This window comes from Hipposideros armiger, unplaced genomic scaffold (genome assembly GCF_001890085.2).
Source record: "Hipposideros armiger isolate ML-2016 unplaced genomic scaffold, ASM189008v1 scaffold_1146, whole genome shotgun sequence".
Lineage (NCBI taxonomy): Eukaryota > Metazoa > Chordata > Mammalia > Chiroptera > Hipposideridae > Hipposideros > Hipposideros armiger.
The window spans coordinates 130,664-157,257 of NW_017732496.1; the positions used below are offsets into that span (position 1 = coordinate 130,664).

At 51.5% G+C, this 26,594-nt stretch overlaps 1 protein-coding gene across 1 annotated transcript in view; it reads left to right on the top strand.

Moving 5' to 3' along the window:
* The first annotated feature begins 13,226 nt into the window (after positions 1–13,226).
* The window catches only part of DCHS1 (dachsous cadherin-related 1), a 20,383-nt gene continuing 7,015 nt past the window's right edge, over positions 13,227–26,594 (top strand). The window contains exons 1-12 of the mRNA XM_019632483.1: positions 13,227–15,140; positions 20,136–20,324; positions 20,420–20,651; positions 20,788–21,024; positions 21,358–22,383; positions 22,592–22,785; positions 22,998–23,094; positions 23,193–23,350; positions 23,546–24,410; positions 24,501–24,740; positions 24,842–24,967; positions 25,596–25,805. Of these exons, the coding sequence (XP_019488028.1) occupies positions 13,347–15,140; positions 20,136–20,324; positions 20,420–20,651; positions 20,788–21,024; positions 21,358–22,383; positions 22,592–22,785; positions 22,998–23,094; positions 23,193–23,350; positions 23,546–24,410; positions 24,501–24,740; positions 24,842–24,967; positions 25,596–25,805 (5,368 nt within the window). The 5' untranslated portion in view covers positions 13,227–13,346. The remainder of the gene's footprint in view (positions 15,141–20,135; positions 20,325–20,419; positions 20,652–20,787; positions 21,025–21,357; positions 22,384–22,591; positions 22,786–22,997; positions 23,095–23,192; positions 23,351–23,545; positions 24,411–24,500; positions 24,741–24,841; positions 24,968–25,595; positions 25,806–26,594) is intronic.

The following is a 26,594-nucleotide window of genomic DNA, read 5'->3' on the forward strand; positions in this document are numbered from 1 at the left end:
AGAGAGAGAGAGAGAGAGAGAGAGAGAGAGAGAGAGAGAGAGAGAGAGATTGAGAGATTGAGAGGTTTTGTGTGTTGCCTGTCTCTGTAGAAGCCATGTGTCAGAATGTGGAGGATGGGTGTGTGACAGAGACAAACAAACTGAGGGGGAAGAAGAAGTAAAGAGAAGCAGAGGAGGGACAGTGGAAGCCTGAAGTGGAGGCGGGTCACCCTAGACGGGTGTTCTGAGTTTGTATCCAGAACACCTCCATCAGAATCCTGTGCTGGGGACAGAGGGAGGTCACCACAGTCTTGCTCCCACGTGGAGGGGGTGGGGAGAGGGAGTTCTAGACACACAATGACCTCAGTGTGGTGTGGGCTGGGCCGGCAGCCACAGGGTCATAGGCCAGAAAAATATTGTTGCTTATGTCAACTCCTCAAATACCCACAGGGGACACAGTCATAGCCCTACTCAACCCACAGGGGACACAGTCCCAGGCAACACATACTCACAAGAGATGCCTTCAAAGCTATCACACGCCCCCAGGAAGCACTTTCAGAGCCAACCACACCTACAGCAGCTGCCCTCAGGACAACACACACCCACGGTAGAAATGATACAGACAATACATTCCGGTAGGATCATTGTCAAGGCCAACACATACTATGAGAGGCACTGTCACAGCAATACACATCCACTGGAAACAATGTCACAGCCAAACCATCATCTGGGTTATACTTTATCAGAGCTGCCCGTAAATAGCAGGTGTCTCAGAGACCTGACACTAACAGGAAGCTGTGTTGCGATCACCTTTACCACATACCCACTTGGACAACCCATCGGAGACACACTTTTAGGTGATATGCACACACCACAAAGTGAGCTGTCCCAGCTGTTAAATAAACTCCCATTACTTACGATGCTCAAACCATTACTCATCCATAGACCGCCCAGGCTTACCCTTTTGTTCCCTGAAAACATGGGGACCTGGATCAGTCTTCCACTCATCCATGGTTCTAAGTGTCCCTGCAAAACCCCAGCCTCACAGTTTCTTGAGCTTCTTAGCTCCTTTTACCTTCTTCTCCCCTCCCAGGACTACTCTGTAGAACTGGTCCATCTCTAAAATTCTAAACTCCTGCATTCCACTCTCCGTCAGAGCCTCCTGTGTTCTTCCCAGCTCTCAAATGCTCTTACTCCCATTACACTTACTGTTCAACCTCATTATGACCTCTTGCCCTTGACCTTTTGCTTTCTGCTAACCTGCCCCTTCCAGTTTATATGTCCAGGGCCATCCTTTCAGCCACTCTTTTGCCAATCTTGGTTACATTGTCCTTGAGCCCACCCATCCCACAAAATTTTAACCCTAGCTGGAATGAGCTCTCAGCCACACCAAGTGATGCTTCTATAAATTCATGCTTCTATAAATTCCACCCTCAACTGGGCCCTCCATAAATAAATAAATAGATGAATTTTTTTCTATTTTTGTCATACCCCTTAACCTCACATCTCTCAACCCCATTGTTTTCAGCAGATTAATTAGTCAATCTGCTGGTTCATTCATTCAGCAAATACATATAAAGCACCTACTCTGTGCCAGGCAGTGTAGTAGGTGCTGGCATTACCAGGATGAACAAAATGGACATGATCCTTGCCTTTATGGAGTATACAGGCTATGGGGTGCGTGCTGTAACATGGCAACACATAGCAGGGAAATTTAAGCCAGTGTCAGGAGGTCAGGAGAGGCTTTCTGGAGGAAGCGATATTTACACTTCAGATTGATGGATAAGTAGGGAATCAACCAAACAAAGGAAAGTGGAGGTGAGGTGGAGTAGGTGGAGAATATTCCAAGCCAAGGAAGCAGCATGAGAAGCCCACATGGAGAAAGTGATGGATGTTTGAAGGATAAAGCAATCCAGTGAGCCTGGCATTAATAGCATGATGTGAGGAGAGGTGGGAGAGTCTGGGAGAGAGAGATAAATGGCGGGTTAATTCTATCATGCTGTTCTGATAGGTCATATGAAAAATATTTATCCAACCCAAGAATAATGTAGTCACCAAATCATTTGAAGCTGTGGTGTGCCATGATCAGATCTGTTTTAGAAACACCACTCTGACAGCAGTGTGGAGACTGGAGGGAGGAATCTGAAAAGAGGGATAGTTGGCTGGTGCAGGAACCCAGAAGGGGACCACACTGGCCTGAACTAGAGTAGTGGCAGTATAGGGGGAGAAAAGTAGATGGTTTCAAAAGTTCTCTAGGCAGTTGGGTCAGCAGGGCTCAGTGACAGAATGGGTGTGGAGGTTGAGGAGAGGGAGGAAGGAGGAGCAGATCACCTGGCCTACTCGAACACTGAGAAAACTGAGGCCGTCCAGTTTTCATTCCTTCAGCTTCTGCTGCCTCCCTCAAATTTTATCTGCATCCTCAACCTTTTCTCCTTCTTTCCTATAATAGTGAAGAGGCATCTCTTCTATTTAAGAGATGCCCTCCTCCACCTGTGTTGTGGATCCCATCCCCCCACCCCACCTCTACAGGGACCTGACTCCACTAATTATGCTGTGTCTTACCCATGCCTTTAGTTTCTCCCTCTATACCCATTCCTCCTGTAAGCACACGAAGACCCTCCAGCCTCTCCTAGCCTCTTAACCCTGTAATGCCCGATTAACTAAGAAGCTCATTTCGCTTCACCGCCACATTTTGTGAGTGTCTTCTGCATGGAGCTGCTCCCACTTCCTCACTTCCCGTTTACTCCTGCCTCTCCAGTGTAAACTGCTCTCCATAAGAGAAAGTAACCTCTCAGCCTGCCAAACCTAGGGGCTCTTTTCCATAGTCCTTTACTGCTTGACCTCTTGGCAGGATCTGACATTGCTGACCATCCTTTTCTCTTTGAATCAATCTTGTCTTATGGCTTCTGAGCCACCATTTTATTGTGTCAACATTTAATGAGCTCTCATGTGCCAACCACACAGCTAGCTAGGTGATGGGAATATTATGATAGAAGACACTATTCATTTCTACCCTCAAGAAGTTTAAACTTCAGTAGGGGAGACAGGCAAATAAACAGATGATTACTGTATGGTGGGATCTGTACATCTGTCTCCCAAAACTCCTGGCTGTTCCTTCTCAGTCTGTTTTGGGGCTTTGTTCGGTGGCCCCTACATGTTACTGTTCCTTAGGGTTCTGACTTGGACCTTCTTATCGTTTCACTGTATACACCCCTCTGGGTGATCCATCTCATTCATTTCCAGAACTGTATCATCTATACAGGTTGATGGCTCCCAAATATCTACCTCTTCTGGACCTCTTTTCTGACCTCCAGTCCTTCACATCTGCTTTCCTACCTGATCTTTACTATATAACTCACAAGCCCCTTAAAATGTCCAAACCTGAACTTTTCATTCCTTCCTCCCCCAAACCACCATCCCCACTCATTTATCAAGCTCCAAATCCAGGAATTAACTGTAGCCATTCCCTTCTCTCCACATGTGCTGTAACTCAGAAAGTCACTGGAACCTGTTGGTTCTACCTCTTTTTCAGCTTTCTCTGATATTCGCTTTTCTTGATGGCCTCAGCTTCTCCCCGTCTCTCACCATCTTTTCACATAAATTACTGAAAGAGCCTTCTGCTCTGTCCTCTTCTACTCTCTCCTCTTCTAATCCATTCTTCTCATTGCAGCAAGAGGGATCTCTCTAAAGTACAAATCCAATCATGTCATTCCCTGCTCAGCATTCTTCAGTGTCTTTCCATTGTCTTGGATGAAATCTCTATTTTAACAAGGCTTATGGGGCTCCCCAACCTCATCACCTGTCCTGTTTCCCTAGCTCCCTCACATTGTGATTTCCAGACATACTGAATTCCTTGTAGTTCCCCAAAGACACTGCATTCTTCCATGCTCCTGGCCTTTCACACATATTACTCTCTGTCCTAAAAGCCCTTCACTTCCTTCTCCTCCTGGGTAACCTCTTCCCATCCTCAGATCTGGTCTGAAACCCTGCCTTTCCTGACTCCACGAGACAGGCTTGGGAATCCTCTTGTCTTATTGTTGTCATTGCCTCTCCCCTGTTCTGTCTCTCCAACTGGGCTGGGACCTCATTGATGGCAAGATTGCATATTAGTAGCCTGCGTGTCCCCAGGACCCCTCTATAGATTCTGGGCAATGACCAAATGAACAAATAAATGAGGCACCTCATAGCATATCCCCCACCCTCATTCACTCGTCAGAAGACTGACACCTGGTCTCAGCTGCCCACAACTTATCTTTCCTCACCCTATGCTCTCTCCTCCTCTCTCCTCTCTCCCGTTCACCTAGGCTTCTCTTTTCCTGGGTCCTCTTCCTCCCCATTCTGTACTTGATTTCTCTTTCATTCAGTTATCAAATATTTAAGGAGCACTAGCAGTTTGCAGATCCAAATCTGTTGGGCCAGGTACCTACTGGGGTTCTTGGAGGCAGTGAAAGATGAGGACGCTGTGACCTGCCATCAGGCCACAATGCACTACAGTGCCTTGCCATCCACTCCTCTCCACCGGACCCCCTTCCCTGGGGGTGCCATAGGCAGCTCCTTCCTCTAACATCCCCCTCACATACACCTGCTCTGAGTCCTGGAGCTCCTGGCAACCTGGCCCTTGCTCTTCCTGATATCAGCTTCCCTGATACTTGTGCTCTTGTCATCTTCCCTCTCCTGTGGATCCGTGGTAATGGAAGTAAGACTGGACTTGCTGATGCTTGCAAAGCAAAAGCCCGTCCCAGGGGTTCATGCTGTTGGATCCCTTCTTTTTCCTGGCTTCCTGCTGCCTGCCCCTTCCTTCAGCTCCAGTGTCCATATTTCCTGGGTAACTCTCTGAATTCCAGGCATTTTCAACCCCTGCCACATGGGAGGGGCTTCTCAGTTCTTGGTGTCCCCTATTGAGAGGGCACCTCCTCCCAGTGATCCACCTGGAACCCCCAAGCCTGAGAGAGGATCCCTCTTTGTTCTGCGTAGCACACTAAAATCTCTTTGTTTATGTGTCTTTCTCTAAGCTGGTCAAAGGAAGGAGCTGTTATCTCTTAAGGCCTCGAACACACCTCCCATGGTTGGTGAGGAAGGAGGAAAGGAGGGAGCAGGGGTATACCTCAGACCTTCCTGCTATACCATCTGCCACCTGGGTGACCTTAGCTTCTCTGAGCTCCCCTTTCCTCAGGTGAAAATGGAAGTAACATTAAGAGAGTTGTTTTGAGGATTCAGAAAGAAAACAACTAGTAAGTGCTCAACTCTCAACTAAATTTTATTTCTACCATCTCAGTCCCTCTACTATGTTCTCCTGCCCCACAGCCTCCTGCTTCCCCAAACTTCTTCCCTCTCAACATGCCTGGGTTGCCACATCTCCAACTTCTCTGCTAGCTCCAGCGTCACTGTTCTCCCCTGCAGTCCAGTCTCCAATTGTCAGGGTCAAACCTTAGGACCAGGCTTTTGCTGCCCTTCACCACCACCCCTAGTTCCCTCACCCTGTCTGGGTCGCCCTACCTGTGAACACCTAAGGCAGAGACTCGGTCTCTCCAAGTCGCTGCTATTTCTCTACTGCTTAACATGGTGTTTGGGTAGGTCTTCAATAGATAGTTGCTGAATAAATCTATTAAAGAATCATTTCATAAGCATGCCCTGGACCTGCCTCTCCCCATTTTTCTTTGTCTCCTGGAGACCTCCAAGCATCCTCTGGTCCTTTCCCCTGTCTCACCACATGATGACTCCATGCCCACCTGACCCTCTACCTGAACTGGCAGTTACCTCATCACCGATGTTCTCCTCCTCTAACCCACCCTGTGCACACTGCCAGAGTTCTCCTAAAGCAGAACTTTGCTCATTCTCCTCCCCTGTTCTGTTGCCTGGCCAGTTACATGACCCTTTATCCGGGCATCGCAAGCCCTCCAGCAGGGAAGCAACATGGTGTAACAGAAAACACTAGCTTTGGAGTCCATCAGACCTTTCCAGATGCTTCTATGCTATCTGCTCTGAGCCTCAGTTTCCTCATCTGTGAAATAATACTTATCCCAGGGTTATTGTGTGTGTCTGGCACACAACAATAGCTGATATTTATTGAGCCTTCACTGTGTAACAGACACTATACTAAGTTTTCGTAGCATTCTTTCATTTAACTCATATCAACCATATAAAGTAGGCACTTTAATCCCCATTGTACAAAAGAAGAAACTAGGGTTAGACAGATTAAACAACTTGCCCAGGGTGATTGTAAGTGGTAGAGTCAGAATTTGCACTCAAGTCTGTGTGACAGCAGAGCCCATCTTCGTAACCACTGTAATAACTGGTCATGCTTGCGCACTTATAAAACGCTTACTGTGTGCCAGACACCGTTCAAACTACAAACATAGTCCCTATTTTATAAATGAGGAAATGGAAGCACTGAGGATTTAAGTGGCTTGCCCAAGGTCCCACAGCTAGTGAGTGTGAAGCTGGGCAGAAATCCAGTTGGTTTGGCCCCAGAGTTCACATCTTTACACTATCGTGTCCTGCCTCACTATGATATGTTGTAGGCATGCAATAAGTGTGCATTGACAAATGAATCTATGCTGACATCTGGCCTATGGCTAGTTGTTTGTCAGTTCATTCTCCCTCATTCCCCACTGCAGGAGGGCTGCACCCTTATGACCCTCCTAAGACTGTTCTCCCCATGATGGCTAGTGAACTCCTTACTGCTAAAGTCAGTGTCCGCTTCTCAGCCCTCGCCTTAACTCTCAGCAGCATTGGATGCTATCAATCCCTCCCTTCTGGTTGAAATGTTTCCTCCTTTAACTTCTGTGATACTGCCTCCTTCTCCTTCTAAAGGAATAATAAAGGTCTCCTCAGTCTGTGCCTTAAATGTGACTTCCCCAGGGCTCTGTTCTAGGCGCCCTTCCCACACTACATGTCCTTTTTGATGGTCTCCACACCCATGGCTTTCGGTTAACTCTTGATTGGTCCAAATCCTTATCTCCAACCCAAACCGCTCTCTTAAGCACCAGATCCAACTGTGCCTGGGACATCTCCACGTGGGGATCTCAACAGGCACCTGAAAAATGGCTTCTCCTCTGTGGTATACTAATGGCATCACTTTAGCAATCAGGCCAGAAGCCTGAGAGTCAGTCTAGAGCCCTTCTTATTCCTTCCCGTTTCCTGAAGAGTCAGTGGCCAAATCTTGTCAGCTTCATCTCCTGGCATCTTCTCTGTGTCCTCTCAATCTCACTGCTCCTGACCTGGGCTGTTACAGATGCCTCATACCTCTCCCTCCTGTAGGTGGTCGTCTTCAGGCCCCCCTTGGCTCACAAGGACTCTCTCCCCTCAGCTCCCTGTAATTTCTTCCTCTCTCCACCTTTGGCTTCTCCCTGAATCCCAAGCAGTGTGGAGTGCATAGTCCTGGGATCAAACTGAGGCTGTGTTAAGTCAGGAAAGTTGTTTCACTCTGAGCTTCAGTTTCCTCAATGGAAGGCGGGACACCCTCCTCACAGGATTGTTATGGTGATTAAATGAGATACTGTCTGTGAATTGCCTGGCAAAGGGCCCAGCACACCGTAAAAGCTCAGAAAATAGACAATAGATGCTCTTTCTGCCTCCTCTGCTCACATCCGTCCCCAGCCTCTCCCTGAGATGCCTCCTGGGAACCAGTCCTCTGGAGGGACAGAGCCAGGCTGTGGGCACTGCCCTGGCCACTGGCCCATGGGATTGTCTCAGGGCTATCCCGGGAAGCCAGTTCGTCAGCCTTTTCCCTCCTCCCTTCCTCAGCCTCCTCTCCGCTCTGTCCTCACCCCCACCCCAGGCTCCAGCCTCTGTCTACCTCAGCACCCCACCTCTCCAGGCTAGCTGTTCCTGTTGCTGACTTAACTTCCCCTTTTCGCATCAACTCCATCACTCCTTCCTCTGCCATACACGCTCACTCTGCCTCAGCTTTGCTCCATCTTCTCCACGCCCCAGAGCTCTCCCCTCTCCTTTGTGCCTAGCACTGTATCTCCACCTCCTTTTGCTCACCGAGGCTACCCTCTTCTTCCTCCACTTCTGTGCCAGTCTGTCTTTCACAGCCCCCTCCTCACCCCGTTGTCTCTCTGGTCTCTGCCCTTCCCTGGCCCTGGAACAGGAAGCTGAGGGAGGAGGCCTGGGAGGTGCCAGCAACCTCAGCCTACTTCCCCTTCTGTACCTCGGGCCACTCCTCTGCTTCCTCCCTGAGCACCCCCTTCCCTTATGATCCCCGTACTCCTCCCCCCAGCCCACTTCTTCCTTTCCCATGTTTCCCCTGCTCCCAGGTCCTATAGAAACACAGGCTGCGAGGGGGGAGAGGATTGACATCACATTGCTGGGCCCCAATGAACAGCCTTGCCCCTCCCCCTCCTAACGAGAACCAGCTGTGGTTCCAGAGGCCCAGATGTGGGGCTAGAGGGGGAGAGTGGGATGGAGCCAGAGGACAGAGGAACAGGACTAGGACAGAGTGAGAGCATGTAGCAAGGCGGATCTGGGTGGGAGAAGAGGTGTGACAGATCTGGGGAAGAAAGAAGACAGATCTGGGCAGGAGGCAGGGCAGATTGGGGAAAGAGACAAGATGGATGGCTTAGGCTAGACCTGGGGGGAGGGATGGGACAAACCTGGAGAGGGAAAGAGACAGGAACAAGGAGGTGGAGCAAGCCTTGTGGAAGAAGCAGAGAGAAACACTGGACAGATACAGGGAGATGGTGCTGAGAAGAGAGTTGGAGAGAGGATGAGACAGTCTCGGGAGAGAGTCTGGAGTTCAAGTTTGGAATTGGAAGCCCTGGAGCAGGAAGTGATGAGGCACAGTCCAGACAGAGGCCCCAGGGACCTAGAGGTCACAGCTGCAGCCGCAGAGCTGACCACGAGTGCCCCGGCAGCAAGTGTGAAAGCATGCCTGCGTGTGGATGGGTCTGCAAGGGTGTGCACTTGTGCCTGGCTGTGTGGGAGTGTGCCTGTGTGTATATGTGGAGGGGGTTGTCTGTGTGAATATGCCTGTCCATGTGAGGCATATTAGAAAATGTCTTTCTGTGTGTCTGTGTCTGTGTGTCTGTGTATGTATTATGCCTGCATGTGTGTGTATGTGTGTGTGTGTGGGGGTGTCCATGTGAATGAATTTGCCCATCTGTGTCTGTGAAAACATGTTTCTCTGTATCTGTGAGGACGGGTATCTGCATATGTGCACTGGCTATGTGTCTGTTAAAGTAACCTGTCCATGTGTGCATAAGTATGTGTTATGTGTGCTTGTCTGCATGTAAGTCAGTGTGTGTGTGGGTCTGTGACACACCTTTGTGTGTCCACTGTGAGAGTGTATTCAGGGACTTTGTACTAGACAGGGACCCAGGCTGGATGATGAGGAGGGTACCAGAGTCTACACAGGTTGGGAGAAGGGACATCCGCCTGGGTCTGAAGCCCTCTTCTTCAAGGCTGATCATTCACCTGAGCTTTTATCTCATACCATTCATACATCCTTTCATTCAAAAACGTGTATTGATCACGCACTATGGGCCATGCTCTGTGTTACACACAAAGGTGAATAAGTTACAATCTTGGCCTTCAAACAGATGACATTCTGTCTCTAGGTAGGGAGACAGGGAGTTATAGCACAGTGTAATAAGTGCGTTGACCTCACTGTCCATTTTCTTCTCTCCCCAGCAACCATAACTGCTTTCTCTCCACTGACTAATTAAGTGGATAGCACCAACTCTTGACCCTTGATGCTTAACTCAGTCTCACGGCCTAGGTTCCTGACCTGGGCCCCTGGGCCATTCCTGTACACTCAGCCCCTCCCATCTTTGTCAGGCCTGTGTTCACTTTGACCTCCTTGTTCTGAGTCTCTCTAACCTGTTATTCCATAGGGCAGTGCCTTGGGCTTCTCAGACCCAAGCCCCGGGGAAGGAGGTCTTAGTGAACATGTAGAACCCCAGAACTCTGAAGCCAGGATGAGGGGGCCCAACAGGGTTGGTGCTGGGAACTGAGGAGAGAGCAGCCGCCAAATGCCCAGCTCTGGGCTCTTTGTTTACATTGCCTCTAATTCCCACAAAACACCTCAAGGTAAGTGTTACCATAGCCGTTTAATAGATTAGGAAAGTCACACCAAGACCGGGACTCAAACCCAGCTCAAACTCTAGAGTCCCTGCCTCATTGCCTCACACAGATGGTTAAGGTGGGGGTTGGAAGTATAAGAGGGGACTCAGAAATTCTGCTTCTTTAGGAGGTTAGGAAGCCCTAGAGCAGAGCAAACCTAAATACGCAAGGACACACTTCTGTAGCCACAGGACTGACCATGGTGCCTCAGGGGCACAGGCTCACGTGTGTTTGTGCATGTCATCTGAATTGTCATGTCCGTGGACGTTTCTCTCTGTGTCAGCATGTTAGTGTGGTGGTGTGCAACCCTGAGGCTCTGACCATTCAGCTTTGATTGCGTGTTCGTGCTATACCTCTACTAAATGCTAGAGACCAACGAAGACCCTCAAGTTGCTGCCCTCAAGGAGCCTCCGATTCAGTGTAGGGGGCAGACACGTGAACAGAGGCGATGGGGGCCCAGTAGAGGGTATAGAGGCTCTGCAGGGGAGTGAGGGCGATGTCATAGAAGAGTCCACAGAAGACAGGACATTTGAACTGGATCTGGAAGTTTGAGTAGGAGATGGCCACTTGGAGAGGATTTACAGAGGATATCTCAAAACAGCGCATATAAGGCAAGGAGTTGGGAAGGAACATGGGCTTAGCGTTGGAATGCAGGGTATGGTGAGAAAAGCGAAGGTGGGTCACACTAGAGAGATTGGCAGGACTCAGATCAGGAAGATATATTAAGGAGGTTGGACTTTATCTTGTGAGTCAGAAATTCTATACCAAGTGACCATGAACCCCTTGAAATTGCAGACACAGTTTGTATGTATGTGTATCTGCATTATTTTTTCCCTAGAGGGGCAGATTTGTGTTGTCAGTAATGAGGAACCAGTGGAAGTCTTTCATTAGGAGTAGTTTGCTGAGAGCTGCGTGGATAGCTCAGGATCAGCGGGTCCAAGCCAGGAGGCTAGGGGCCCAGTAAGGACCTATTGCAGGAATCGAAAGGAGAGATGACAAAGCTCGAACTAGGACAGTGGGAAAAGAAGAAAGGGCAGACTTGAGACATGTCATTGATCGCTAAGAGATGGTTAGGTATGGATGACTAACTGATAAGACTGAAGAAAAGCAAGAAAGCAAGGAGAATTTCCGGATTTCCAGCTTGGACACCTGGATGAATGGTAGTACTGTTCACAGGAAAGGGAATGGAGGGGAAAAGTCAGCTTGAGGTGAAGATTGGGGATATGCTGTGAAGGAGTTACAGTATATGGCTGGACATATGTCTCCAGAGCTCTTCAGAGCTGGAAATGGAGATTGAAAAGTCATCAGCAAATAGATGGTACATTAAAAAAGTGACTGACACATTTGAACTGAAGGCATGGGAATGGATGAGATCACCCAGGCAGAGGGCAGAGAATGGGAAAAGATGTGGCCAGGACTGAGTCCTAAAGAGCACCAATTTTTAAAGGATGGGCAGAGAAATAACTTGCACAGGAGATTGAGGAGTGGACGGAGAAGTACAGTGGAAGCAAGACATGGGGTGTCATCATGTGAAGCCAAGATGAGCGGGCTTCCAGAAGCCAATGATCACTATTCCAGTGTTCCAGAAAGGTATAGTAAGAGGAGAAAAAAGTATCCATTAAGAACATAGAGACAATCAAAAGCTTAGTGCAAACAATGTCATAGGAGAGGAAGCCTCACTGCCTAGAGGGTAGAGGGTGTGAGAAGTGAGAAATTGGGGGAAATGAATCACCCCTTAAGCGAGGGCAACCTCTTCCCTGGCTGCTCTCACTTAGTCTCTAAATGCCTTCAGGAGGCGTTAGGCCTCCTTGAACTTTAGCAGCATTTGAAACCCTGGCTCCCCTTAACCTCAGAAGCACTTCCCCTCTCTACTTTTCTGTATCTCTCTCTCTGGCCAGTTAAGGACACCTTTGTCCAGCTGATGGTTCTGGCCAGAAACATGCCCATCATTGACTTCTCCCACTCCCTCATCCTCTGCCTTCAAGCAGTCATCAAGCCCTGTCTATTCTACCTCCTACACCTTCTACATAGCAATCCGCTTCTTTCATTTTCATGCTAACACTAATCCAAGTCACCATCAAAGCAATGCCATTGCCTGGACACCCACAGTGTGTTATAAGGGCTCTCCTAAGATAACTAGCCCATCTTCATGTCCCTTGTTTCCCAAAGGGCAGTGATAGTGATCTTCACAAAATGTAACTTATATCTTGGAACCCCTTCTTAAAATATTTTTATGGCGTCCATTTGCTTTTACAATAAAGTCAAAATAATCCATATGGTTTATGAGTCCCTGCCCCATTTTATACTGTTGCCCCTAGCACTCTACCCCTCACACACACTGCCCGCTAACCACCCCCAGATACTCTCAGCCCTTTCTTGACTGTGGACTCTAAGCCTGTCCATATTCTGTTCCCGCTTCCAAATGCTCTTCTCTCCTCTCTGAACCCCCTTCTCTGCCCACCGTGGCCTAGCTAACACCTACTTAGTAAGTAGATCCCAAGGTGATTGTCACTTCCTCAGAGAAGCTCTCCCAGACTCCCTGTCTTACGCCCTCATAGCTCCCGGTACTCTCCTCACAGCCCCTATCACACTTGCAATCGCTTGTCCAATACCTGGACTATAAGCCCCGTGAAGTCAGGGACTGTCTCCTTTATTCATGGATGTGTCCCCAGTGCTTCCACATAGTAGGTGCTCAATCTCTTGTTGACTGGAGAGGAAAATGGGACTAAGGGAAATTGCATATGTATATGTGTGTGTGTGTATATCTGTATGTATATATATGCCTTTAGCATATTTAAATGCTGATAGAAGCCTCCAGCGGAGAGGAATAGGTTGACAATTCAGGTGAGGTTCCCAAGCACATGGTTATTGAGGTGAGCATTGGCTCTGAATGAGAAGGGAAATGATAAAGGACTAGCCATTATTTTAAAGTCTAGAGATGGAAGGAAGGGCGCCCAAGGGCATTCAGACCTGAACAATAGAAACAAAACATCTCCTGAGAAGGGGGCCAGGGTGAGATGGCGACCTGCCAGGGAACGACTGGAGTGGGTCCTGCGGAGTCCTGAAGCAGGAGCTTCTTGGGCCCAAGATGGGTGTGAGGCAGCACAAGGCTTAGACCCCAGTCTCCCTGGACTGTTGATCCCTCCATCATCATGACCTTTTTCCTGCTGTTTTTCTTCCAGGTCGGGGAACCTGAGCTGGAGCCAGGGCCTGTGTTGGACCCGATCCAAAGCCTGAGATCAAGCTGGGCCTAGAGCCTGGCCTGGAGCTGGAGCCCAGGCCACATCGGGACTGCGCCTGCCATGCAGAAGGAGCCGGGCACTGTGCCTTCCTGCACTGGCATGCAGAGCCCCAGGCCCCTTCACCTGCTCCCACTGCTGCTGCTGCTGCTGCTGCTGGGGGCCAGGGTGCCAGGCGCCTGCGGTCAGGCCGGGAGCTTGGACCTGCAGATTGATGAGGAGCAGCCGGCGGGCACGCTGATCGGGGACATCAGTGCAGGGCTTCCAGCAGGCACGGCAGCACCTCCCATGTACTTCATCTCCGCTCAGGAGGGCAGCGGTGTGGGCACAGACCTGGCCATCGATGAACACAGCGGGGTAGTCCGTACAGCCCGGGTCTTAGACCGTGAGCGGCGGGATCGCTACCGCTTCACTGCAGTCACTCCTGATGGTGCCACTGTGGAAGTTACTGTGCGAGTGGCTGACATCAATGACCACGCTCCAGCCTTCCCACGGGCCCGGGCTGCCCTGCAGATACCTGAGCATACAGCTGCGGGCACCCGCTACCCACTGGAGCCTGCTCGGGATGCAGATGCTGGCCGCCTAGGAACCCAGGGCTATGCGTTGTCTGGTGATGGGGCTGGAGAGATCTTCCGGCTGGAGACACGGCCTGGTCCAGATGGGGCCCCAGTGCCCGAGCTGGTAGTTACTGGGGAGCTGGACCGAGAGAACCGCTCACACTACATGCTGAAACTGGAGGCCTACGATGGTGGGTCACCCCCCCGGAGGGCCCAGGCCCTGCTGGATGTGACACTGCTGGATATCAATGACCATGCCCCAGCTTTCAATCAGAGCCGCTATCACGCTGTGGTGTCTGAGAGCCTGGCCCCCGGCAGTCCAGTCTTGCAAGTGTATGCATCTGATGTTGATGCTGGTGCCAACGGGGCTGTGACCTATGAGATCAACCGGAGGCAGAGCGAGGGTGATGGACCCTTCTCCATCGATGCACACACGGGGCTGCTGCGGCTGGAGCGGCCACTGGACTTTGAGCAACGGCGGGTCCATGAACTGGTGGTGCAGGCACGCGACGGTGGGGCTCACCCTGAGCTGGGCTCGGCCTTTGTGACTGTGCACGTGCGAGATGCTAACGACAATCAGCCCTCCATGACTGTCATCTTCCTCAGTGCAGATGGCTCTCCCCGCGTGTCCGAGGCTGCCCCACCTGGCCAGCTCGTTGCTCGCATCTCCGTGTCAGACCCAGATGATGGCGACTTTGCTCATGTCAACGTGTCCCTGGAGGGTGGAGAGGGCCACTTTGCCCTAAGCACCCAGGACAGTGTCATCTACCTGGTGTGCGTGGCTCGGCAACTGGATCGGGAGGAGCGGGATGCCTATAACTTGCGGGTTACCGCCACAGACTCAGGCTCACCCCCACTGCGGGCCGAGGCTGCCTTTGTGCTGCACGTCACCGATGTCAATGACAACGCGCCTGCCTTTGACCGCCAGCTTTACCGGCCTGAGCCCCTGCCTGAGGTTGCACTGCCTGGCAGCTTTGTGGTGCGGGTGATGGCCCAGGATCCTGACCAGGGCACCAATGGGCAGGTCACCTACAGCCTGGCCCCGGGCACCCACACCCGCTGGTTCTCCATTGACCCCACCTCAGGCATCATCACCACGGCTGCCTCGCTGGACTATGAGTTGGAACCCCAGCCACAGCTGATTGTGGTGGCCACAGATGGGGGCCTGCCTCCTCTCGCCTCCTCCGCCACAGTTAGTGTGGCCCTGCAAGATGTGAACGATAACGAGCCTCAGTTCCAGAGGACTTTCTACAATGCCTCACTGCCTGAGGGCACCCAGCCCGGATCCTGCTTCCTGCAGGTAGGTAAGCCCTGCACACAGCGGGTGCTGCTGTGGGCCGGAGTGGAGCAGAGTGCCACAGGGACCTCAGAACAAGAACCAAGCCTTGCAGGTGCAGCTCTTGATGGTGGCTAATGCCAGAGGGTTCAGTCCTATCCTGTGAGCTCCAAAGTCTGTGCAGAGGGTGAGGGTTAATGAAAAGATAAGGGAGCAGGGTACAGGAGCTAGGCCAGGTAATCTTGGCAGTTGAGGGAATTAAGACTGGGTCTAGAGAAAAAGTGTCTTGTGTTGTCATGAATTAACTTACCCACTGGAAGTCTGGCATTGTGTTGGGCCCTCGGAACAAAGAAAGCAGACAGTCTTGTTCCCAAGCAGGTCCCAGTGCAGGCAGGGAGGCACGTCAGTAACTAGAGCTGCAGCAGGCATCATGTGAGATGCTGTGGAAGCCCAGAGGAGGGGCCTTTGAAGAACCAGTGAGACTGTCAAGTGGATAATACGGGGTGTGTGAACAGGGACTCCAGGTCTATACAAAGAGCTGCAGAACTCCGTGATGTGTTCAGGGGGCTGCATTGTTCAAGTTGGCCTCCACTGTGCTGATGAGATCAAGAGTTGGGAATAGAATGAGACAAGATGGTAGACAGAGACCAGGTTACAAACTTGGACTTTATCTTTAAAATCATAGGAAACCAATGAGAGGCTCTAGGCAAATCTGATATGTCTTTCGGAAAGATTGCTTTGGTTGCACCATGGATGCAGGAGGGGAGAGTGGAGGCAGGGAAGCCTCTTAAGAGACTAGTGCTTTGAAGTCTTTATGTCTCAGAAGTCCACCAGACCCCTGAAAAGCTTCTCAGGGGCTGCCTGTTGACCTAGACTTCCAGGCCAGTGCCTGGGCCTTCTGGCCAGACTCTGGGTATTTGCCTGCCTGCTGCTGTCCAGCTCCCACCCACTCTCATGTGTTTATTGTCCCTTTTGGCCCAGGACCAATGGGCTATGGCTTCCCAACTTCTTCCTCCTCACTAGCGCCTGAAGAAACAGGGCAACTCTCCAGGTGGTTTCCTGAAGCTTTTACTGTTAGTAACCACAGGGGAGCAAGGGTAAAAAACAACCACTGGGTGTTCGTAATGGTTACTAGAAGACTTAATATTTAATTCATTTAATATACATTTAGAGTATCTACCATTGTGTTAGGGACAGAGAATACAGTAATGAATGAGTCATCTTACCCCCTTTCTCCCCCCCGCCGCCCCGGCCCCGCCACTTCATGGAGTTTATACTCTAGAAGGGAGCTTCGTATGCAAAGAAAGTTTTACTGCAATAAGAAAACTTCCATTTTGAGGGTACATGTGAGGTACAGATAGGCAGTATGAGTGTCTTCCCAAAGGAAGGGATCCTTGAGCTTAGACTTAAAGGATGAGCAGGAGTTTATTAGGGGACCAGACAGGGGAGGGTTCCAAGCAGAGGTGACAGGCATCGAGGAGTGGGAGAGCCTGACTTGTTCCAGGGCCTACAGTGACTCAGTGTCTCTGGAGTTTAAGGTGTGAGATGGGAGAGTGGGAGATGAGACTGTGCAGGGAGGCCAGACGGTGAAAGGTCCAGCCAGGCCAAAGGGTTTGAGCTCTTTTCTTAAAGGAACATTGAAGCTTTTTGAGTAGAAGAGTAATATGATCATATTTGTTTTCTCAAAAGATGCTTTTGGCAATCATTGTAGAGCAGTGATTCACAGCTCAGGGTGATTTTTCCCTTTGAAGGGGACATTTGACAATGTCCAGAGATAGTTTTGATGGTCACAACTGGTGGGGTGCTATGGTGGCTAGTGGGTAGAGGCCAGGGATGCTGCCAAACATCCTATAATGCACATGACAGCACCACAACAAAGAATTATCTGGTCCAAAATGTCAGTCATGCTGAGGTTGAGAAATCCTGATGTAGAGGAAGGATTGGTGTAGGGGTCAGACAGCTATGAGAAGGCAATTACAACAGTTCAGCGGAGAGATGACTCAGTCCTAAGTTAAGACAGTGATAATGGTGATGGAGAGGAATAGACAGATAGGAGAGATAATGAGGATTTACTTAGTCCCTGGTTGATTGATATACCGGGAGAGAAAAAGGGAAGAACAGATTTCTGGCTTGAGCAACTGCATGGATGGAAGAGTCATTAGAGAGGGATTTGGAATGATCATGACTTTAGTTTTGGACAGGTTGGATTTAAGGTGCCTTTGGGGATATCCAAGTGGAGATGTTGAGCAGTCATCTGGATGTACAAGTCTGGAGCTCAGAGGAGTGGTCTGGGTCAAAATATAGATGATGGTCAAAGCCACGGAAGTGGAAGAGGAGGCCCTCAGTGAGTGTGTAGAGTGAGAAAAGGCCAAGGAGAGATGGCAGAGAACAACAACGTGTAAGAACAGGCAGAGTAAGGGGAGGCAGAGGAAGGCTGGGGAGATGGGGAAGCAGTGGGAACAGAAGCAGGGGAGCCTAGAGTCAAGAAGTCAAAGCAGGAGAGACACCTGGGAAAGAAGTCAGGATGGGGCCGATGCAGTAAGTTAGTTTGTGGTCTGTTAGGAATTTTAGAGCGTTCACAGATAAGTGTCTTTATTTTCTCCTTGGAACAGTGCATCTGATGAGAACTAAGGGTGGCGTGGGGACAAGTTATGGCTTTTGGGAGAGGGAGCTCACTGCATTTGGACTGTGCAGCAGGGCAGAGAGCCTGCTGAAACGGAGACTGTGCATTTGCAGTGGAACTTCTGAGCAGGGGCTGCACAGGCTGGGAAATTCACTTCTGCCTTGGTCATTTCCAGTCAATGGCCCCTGCGCCTTTTGGGGTCACTTCCTGACAACTTCCCCTGACCACTATTTATTGCTTTCTTCCTGCAGCGAGTCAGAGGGCAGAGGTCTTTAACAGCTTCTGGAGATGATGCCACAGCTGTGCTGCAGCCCACAGGCTTGATGCAGGGGAAGTTTGTCTCCTGGGATATCCGGGCCCACAGCCACAGTATCTAGTTGGAGCGGGAGCTGTTTCCAGGGTCCAGCAGGGTCTTAGTGTCTCTCAGGAGGGTAAACAATGGCACAAGTCACTCTGTCAAGGGCCTGGGCAACCATCAGAAGTCTTTGGTCAGCCTTTTCCCTGAGCAACATTTTCTGGCTCAGAAAGGGCAACTCTCCAGCTTCCTTTTACAGCATATCATGACCCTGAGGTCCTTGCATTCACAAAGAGCACTTTGTCACAGACTACGGTAGTCAGCACCAGCTATCCCGCCACTGAGGCCCTAATGTGCACCCATGGTATAAAAGTTGGTTTGAAAGCAGTTTTTGTTGTAAGGCAGGGCAACCAGAATGTCTGTTCACTCAATGAACAAATATACATAGAGTGCCTGATGTGTGCCTGGCCCTGTCCAGGCCTCATGAGCTCCCAAAACGATGTCTTCTGCTGATCTGGTTCTGAAATGTTCAGAGGATCCTGATATTGGTGTCCAGTCATTCAACTTTTTCTGAACCAGTCTGGGAGATGCCCAAGAATTAACCAGGGAAGCCTTTCCCTACTTCTTAGTTTTGGGGAACCCCCAGGACTGAATGACCTCAATATTTTCCTACAGACCTGCAATTCTCCCTCTACCACTTCCAATGAGGCTGGCTTGAGAAGTGAAGGGATGCTAAAAGCGCATGAGCCACATCCACAAATCCATAAAGCAAACCCTGATCACTCCAGTGATCAGATCCCAGTATCAATCAGATCCCACTCTGCAATGACCAAACTCAATCAAGAGTAGGCCTATGACATCAGCCTCTATAATTGTATCGGTCAGCCAGTTCTCTGCCTGGAGTGATTATGAGACTTGGTCATGGCTGTTAACTCCCTGCGATCCACCAGGAATTTGCGGTCCCAGCCCTTTAGCACTCTTCTTTATAAGTACAGTCGGTCCTCATTCGTTGCAGATTCCATATTTGTGAGTTTGTTGACTCTCTAAAATGTATTTTTTACCCAAAAACCAATACTCATGGAGGTTTTGGAGTCATTCTTGGACATGCGCAACGAGATGAAAAACTCAAGTCACCCAGCGCACACATTCCCAGCTGAGGTTGAATGTGGCAAGGCTCTGCCTTTATGTTTCAGCTATTATACTGTAAACAAGGGTCTTCTATGCAGTCTGTTTATTTAGTGCCACACTTTTCACATTTTTGTGCTTTTTGCTGGTGATTTTGCTGTTTAAAATGGTCCCCACATGTGCTGCTGGAGTGCTGTCTAGTGTTCGTAAGCGCAAAAAAGCTGTGATGTGCCTTATGGAGAAAATACATGTGTTTAGATACACTTTGTTCACATATGCGTTATAGTGCCATTGGCCATGAGTTCAATGTTAATGAATCAAAATATATATTAAATTAGGTGTCTTTAAACAGAAACACATAAAACAATGTTATAAATTGACCAGTTGACAAATATGTTGTGACCAGAGGCTCACAGGATTTTTTTTTTTAAGATTTTATTGGGGAATTTGGGGGAGAGGAACAGTGTTGAGGAATTGGAGAAGGGGTCCAGCCAAGTTGTTGTTCTTCAATCTTCGTTGTGGAGGGTGCCAGTCGCCATATGGCTTCCCGTCGGCAGCTTGTGACCTCTAAGCTCAAGGTTCTGTGTTCAATCTTAGTTGTGGATAGGGGTAGTACACGATCGAAAAGGCAATCTTGTTGTTACACCAGCTGAGCCATCCTGCCACCTGTTGGCAGCTCAGCAACAGCTCAGCTCAGACGCAGCGTCACTGGCCCATGTGGGAATCGAACTGGCAGCCCTGTTGCTCAGAGCTCGCCCTCCTAAGCCAACTTTTAACTAACTGAGCCACTCGGCTGGCCCCACACAGGATCTTAATTCAGGTAATGAGGTCTGGGCTGGGCTTGAGTTTTGATCTACTAGTCCCCTCTGGGTGTCCACCATCCAGAGACTTGGCATCAGCTGGCCTGCTCCTTCTAATTGCCACTGGCTTTTCTGGCCAAAAAGATGGGGTATCACTCACCCCAGCCTCTCCCCAGGTGACAGCCACAGATGCAGACAGTGGCCCATTTGGCCTCCTCTCCTATTCCTTGGGTGCTGGACTTGGGGCCTCGGGGTCTCCCCCTTTCCGCATCGATGCCCACAGTGGTGACGTGTGCACAACCCGGACCCTGGACCGCGACCAAGGGCCCTCAAGCTTCGACTTCACAGTGACAGCTGTGGATGGGGTGAGTGGGCAGACCATGGGCAGGTTTGGGCATTGGGGTAGGGCACTCATCAGGGCCAGACAAGGCCTACCTGACTTATGGTTACACCTCACCAGGGAGGCCTCAAGTCCATGGTGTATGTGAAGGTGTTTGTGTCAGACGAGAATGACAACCCACCTCAGTTCTACCCACGGGAATATGCTGCCAGTCTGAGCGCCCAGAGTCCACCAGGCACAGCCGTACTGAGGGTGCGTGCCCATGACCCTGACCAGGGGCCCCATGGGCGACTCTCCTACCACATTCTGGCTGGCAATAGCCCCCCACTCTTTGCATTGGATGAGCGCTCAGGTGAGGTTCCTGCCATACCCAGGGTCTGGCCCCACCCCCGTCTCCATCTGCCTAAATGAAGCTCTGACTCTTTTCCTATAACCCTTCCAACACTGTTCTGTTTCCTTATACATATCTGCTCTATCCCTCCTCACAGGGCTGTTGACAGTAGCCTGGCCCTTGGCCAGACAGGCCAACTCTGTGGTGCAGCTGGAGATCGGGGCTCAGGATGGAGGTGGCCTGCAGGCAGAGCCCAGTGCCCGAGTCAACATCAGCATTGTGCCTGGAACCCCCATACCACCCATATTTGAGCAACTACAGTATGTCTTTTCTGTGCCAGAGGATGTGGCACCAGGCACCAGTGTGGGCATAGTCCAGGCACACAACCCACCAGGTATCATTTATCATTATACCCAGTTGATGCCATACCCAGACACCCCAACATAACCCTAGAGTGCCATCTAAGGGTACCCCAGATAGCCCCAATACAAAACACTCTGGTTCCAGTCCCCGACACCTCCTTGGACATGTGCAGGCCCTCTGCTTCATCCCCAAGCACACGAATATCACTCCAGTGCCACCCAACTTCCTGCCAACACCTGCCCTTCACCCTAATACTTTGAAAGGCACAGGTGGGCACTGCATAGCCCTTCATGGGATGACAGTCTGGCCCCAACTCAATAGGTGCTCCCCATCTCTTTCCTGACCTCTCTCTCCTCCTCCCTAGGTCGCTTGGGGCCTGTGGCCCTGGCCCTATCAGGCGGGGATCCCCGAGGACTCTTCTCTCTAGATGGGGCCTCAGGGCTGTTACAAACGCTTCGCCCTCTGGACCGGGAGCTGCTGGGACCAGTGCTTGAGCTGGAGGTGCGGGCAGGCAGTGGTGTGCCCCCCGCTTTCACTGTAGCTCGGGTGCGTGTGCTGCTGGATGATGTGAATGACAACTCCCCTGCTTTCCCTGCACCTGAAGACACAGTGTTGCTGCCGCCAAGCACTGCCCCAGGGACCCTCATCTACACACTGCGGGCTCTGGACGCCGACTCAGGCATTAACAGTCGCGTCACCTTCAACCTTCTTGCTGGAGGTGGTGGGGTCTTCACTGTGGACCCCACCACGGGCCACGTACGGCTTATGGGACCTCTGGGGCCCCCAGGGGGACCAGCCCATGAGCTGGACCTGGAGGCCCGGGATGGGGGCTCTCCACCCCGCACCAGCCACTTTCGATTGCGGGTGGTGGTACAGGACTTGGGGACACGTGGGCTGGCTCCCCACTTTGACAGCCCTACCTACCGTGTGGACCTGCCTTCAGGCACCACCCCTGGAACTCAGGTCCTGCAAGTGCAGGCTCGAGCACCAGATGGGGGCCCCATCACCTACCACCTTGCAGCAGATGGGCCAACTATGCTTTTTGGCCTGGAGCCACAGAGTGGTTGGCTATGGGTGCGGGCAGCACTGGACCGTGAGGCCCAGGAGTTGTACACACTGAAGGTAATGGCAGTGTCTGGGTCCAAAGCTGAGTTGGGGCAGCAGACAGGCACAGCCATCGTGAGGGTCAGCATCCTCAACCAGAATGACCACAGTCCCCGCTTGTCTGAGGAGCCCACCTTTCTGGCTGTGGCTGAGAACCAGCCCCCAGGGACCAGTGTGGGCCGGGTCTTTGCCACTGACCGAGACTCGGGACCCAATGGACGTCTGACCTACAGCCTGCGACAGCTATCAGAAGACAGCAAAGCCTTCCGCATCCACCCCCAGACTGGTGAGCACTGGCACCCAAATTCTGAGACCCCATAGCCTCATCCTCAGATTGGTGAACACCCAGACAGGATCCCCAGAGCCTGGCCATGAGGAACAGGACTGAGCCTGGGATTCCCGCTCACATACCCCAAACCCCAGCTTTTTAGCCATGGGCCTCAGGCTCTGCATCACTAGCTATCCCATACATGATCCCTCTCCTGCACTCCCAGGAGAAGTGACCACACTCCAAACCCTGGACCGCGAGCGGCAGAGCAGCTACCAGCTCCTGGTGCAGGTGCAGGATGGGGGGAGCCCACCCCGCAGTACCACAGGCACCATGCACATCGCAGTGCTCGACCTCAATGACAACAGCCCCACCTTCCTGCAGGCTTCAGGGGCTGCTGGCGGGGGCCTCCCTATACAGGTATGTGAAGCCCCAGGACCCTGCCCTGAAGAAGTGAGAAGGAATGGGGGTTTCCTCATAGACCTATAGGTGTAGGTAAGAGAGACTGCCTTTTGGAACAGGTGTGAGAGCAAAAAAGGGGCTTTGCCTGCACACAGGTGAGGGGAACTCCATCCTGAGTTGTCTCAAGAACAGGAAGGAGACAACTGTAGGTGAGTTGTGTGTCCCCACAGGTACCAGATCGCGTGCCTCCAGGAACACTGGTGACGACTCTGCAGGCGAAGGATCCAGATGAAGGGGAGAATGGGACCATCCTGTACACTCTGACTGGTATGGGGATGGAGAGAAGGGAGTCGGTGGGAGTGGCACACCCATTTGACCTGCCCAGCTCATGACCCAGACCTCACCTTTCCCCTGCCTGTCCCCAGGTCCTGGCTCAGAGCTCTTCTCTCTGCACCCGCACTCAGGGGAGCTGCTCACTGCAGCACCTCTCATCCGAGCAGAGCGGCCCCACTATGTGCTGACGCTGAGCGCTCACGACCAGGGCAGCCCTCCGCGGAGCTCCAGCCTCCAGCTGCTGGTGCAGGTATGGCTGTCCCTCCTCCAGTCTATCTACTTGACCACCGCTGTGGGCCCACCTCCAAGAGCTCCGCCTTCATGGGACTCTTGAGCCCTCTTCTCAGGCTACTCTGAGCACCCTTCCTGCTACCCATCGGGCCAGCCCAGACTCCCTTTTACGCAGGTCCCCCTCATTCCATCCTCCTGCCTCGGTCCACAACAGGTGCTTCCCTCAGCTCGCTCCGCTGAGCCCCCGGCGGATCCCTCAGAGCCAGACCCCGCAGCGCCAGTGCCTGTAGTGCTGACGGTAATAGCAGCCGAGGGGCTACAGCCCGGCTCCCTGTTGGGGTCGGTGGCGCCACCAGAGCCGGCGGGGGTGAGCGCATTCACCTACACCCTGGTGGGCGGCGCGGACCCAGACGGTACCTTCGCGCTGGACGCGGCCTCGGGGCGCTTGTACCTTGCCCGGCCGCTGGACTTCGAGGCAGGGCCGGCGTGGCGCGCGCTCACGGTGCGCGCCGAGGGGCCTGGCGGCACGGGCGCGCGGCTGCTGCGCGTACAGGTGCGTGTACAGGACGAGAACGAGCACGCGCCAGTCTTCGCGCGCGATCCGCTTGCTCTGGCGCTTCCGGAGAACCCCGAACCCGGCGCGGTGCTGTACACTTTCCGCGCTACGGACGCCGACGGCCCAGGCCCCAACAGCGACGTGCGCTACCGTTTGCTGCGCCAGGAGCCGCCGGCCCCTGCGCTGCGCCTGGACGCGCGCACTGGGGCGCTGAGCGCACCGCGGGGCCTGGACCGCGAGGCCACTCCAGCTCTGCTACTGCTCGTGGAAGCTACAGACCGGCCGGTCAATGCCAGCCGCCGCCGCGCAGCGCGCGTCTCGGCGCGCGTCTTTGTTACCGACGAAAATGACAACGCGCCAGTCTTCGCCTCTCCCTCACATATACGCCTCCCAGAAGATCAGCCTCCTGGGCCCGCGGCGCTACACGTGGTAGCCAGAGACCCGGACCTGGGCGAGGCCGCACGTGTGACCTATCGCCTGGCCGCTGGTGGGGATGGCTACTTCCGGCTACATTCGAGCACTGGTGAGTTGGGCCCGGTGGCTGGTGACGTGGAGGGTGTGATGTGGAGAGAATGTGGAGGTTTCCTTCCAATCTGCCCTACCAATCACCTAGGAGCGCTGTCCTTGGTGCGGCCCCTCGACCGTGAACAGCGAGCTGAGCACATTCTGACTCTGGTGGCCTCAGACCATGGCTCCCCACAGCGTTCAGCCACGCAGCTCCTGACTATCATTGTCGCTGACGTCAACGACGAGGCACCCGCTTTCCAGCAGCAGGAGTACAGCGTTCTCTTGAGGGAGAACAGCCCGCCTGGCACATCTCTGCTCACTCTTCAGGCAGCTGACCCCGACCTGGGTAAAACCTGAGGGAATGAGTTGAGAGAGGGATGGACTGGGGCAAGAAAGGGCAAAAAAATGATTTACCCTCTGATTGCCCTCCATGCTGCCCCTCCTCAGGGGCCAATGGGCAAGTGACTTATGGAGGCATCTCTGGCGAAAGCTTCTCCCTGGACCCAGACACTGGAGTTCTCACAACTCTTCGGGCCCTGGATCGGGAGGAGCAGGAGGAGATCAACCTGACAGGTACACACTGACAGGACCCCAAAAGCCTGAGAGGTGTTGTAAGCACCAGTGTTACACAGGCAGAACCCTCAAGTTACTTTTTAGAAGCTTCCACCCGTTACAGCACAGCTTCTGTTATATTTTTGGACCCTTTTGGGGAGTCAAGAGTTTGGCAGATTACAAGGTGAACTGACTTCTAAGCTGTCACCAGTGTAATCACACATCAAATGCGTAATGTCACATGCCCTCTAGGAGTCCCTCAGATTATACTGCAGACTTTTAACTGGAGCATATTGTTACTGAGTACCAGAGAGGTGAAGTCACTTGCTCACACTAACACAGCTTAGAAGTGGGAGAGCTGAGACTTGAACCCAGATAACTTAGTGCTTTTTCTGTCACAGTACCACTAATCTAAGGTAAATCTCTTGCACGCACCAAGTATGGGAGGTGGGAAGAAAATGACATCTCTGACACCTTTATGTTTATGTGTGCATGTCCACAGGTAGGCACCTGTATGCTTATGGGATGTGGAGAAATGGACATTTTCTGGTTTATGTGTGCATCTGGTGAACATGTATTAATATATGTGGTGTGGGTTTCTCCATGGGATAGGAGCAGGCTAGAGCTCACTGATTTTGCTTCCCCACAGTGTATGCCCGGGACAGGGGATCACCCCCGCTGTTGACCCATGTTACTGTACGAGTGGCTGTGGAGGATGAGAATGACCATGCCCCAACCTTTGGGAGCACCCACCTCTCCCTGGAGGTGCCCGAGGGCCAGGACCCCCAGACCCTTACCACACTGCGAGCCTCTGACCCAGATGTCGGAGCCAATGGGAAGCTGCAGTACCGCATTGTGGGTGAGAACCTTCCCACACCAGCTCACCCAGCCCCCACATGCCCACTCCTGCTCCTTGTTGGCCTATGTCAGACTTGGTCAGTGTGTTGGGGTTTCCTTTTCTTTCTTTTACGTATTTTCTGTTTTTCTTTCATGTTTGTATCTATGTCTTTGAGTGTCTCCTTATGGCTACTTCTTATTTTCCTCTATGTCTGTATCTTTTTCTTTTCTATCCCTGTAGAGCAGTTGTTCTCAAGCTTTTTGGTCTCAGGAACCCTTAACATTCCTAATTTTTGAGAATTAAAGCTCCCTAAAACTCCATAACGAGCTTTTGTTTATATAGTAGTGTGATATATTATAGTAAATGTATAACAAATATATAAAATATTAAATATTTCAATTTGTACTGTGTTAGATATTAAAGCTGAGAAGATTATAAAATATTGCAAAGAAAGCCAATGAACTATACTGCTTCCTGTATTTCTGCACAAGGAAATGTTAGGGTTTCAAATAACAATTTGTTGGACAGTAATGAGGTTGTAAAGATTATAGCAGGTGTAACTGAAGGTAAGCCAGCAAAAACCAAATGAATCTCTGAAAACACACGTATTTATGCTCTAAACTTTCTACCTAGAATATTCTAGAAAACACAAGAATTCATAAGACACATTCCATTAAGTATCCAGGTGATGATACTTGTCATCACATGTTTTGTACCATCTGAACTCCACTGTACATTTGTGAGATAATGAGAATGAAAAGGGCATGCAATGTCTTAGTGTTGCTGTGAAAATAGTTGTGATCTTATGTA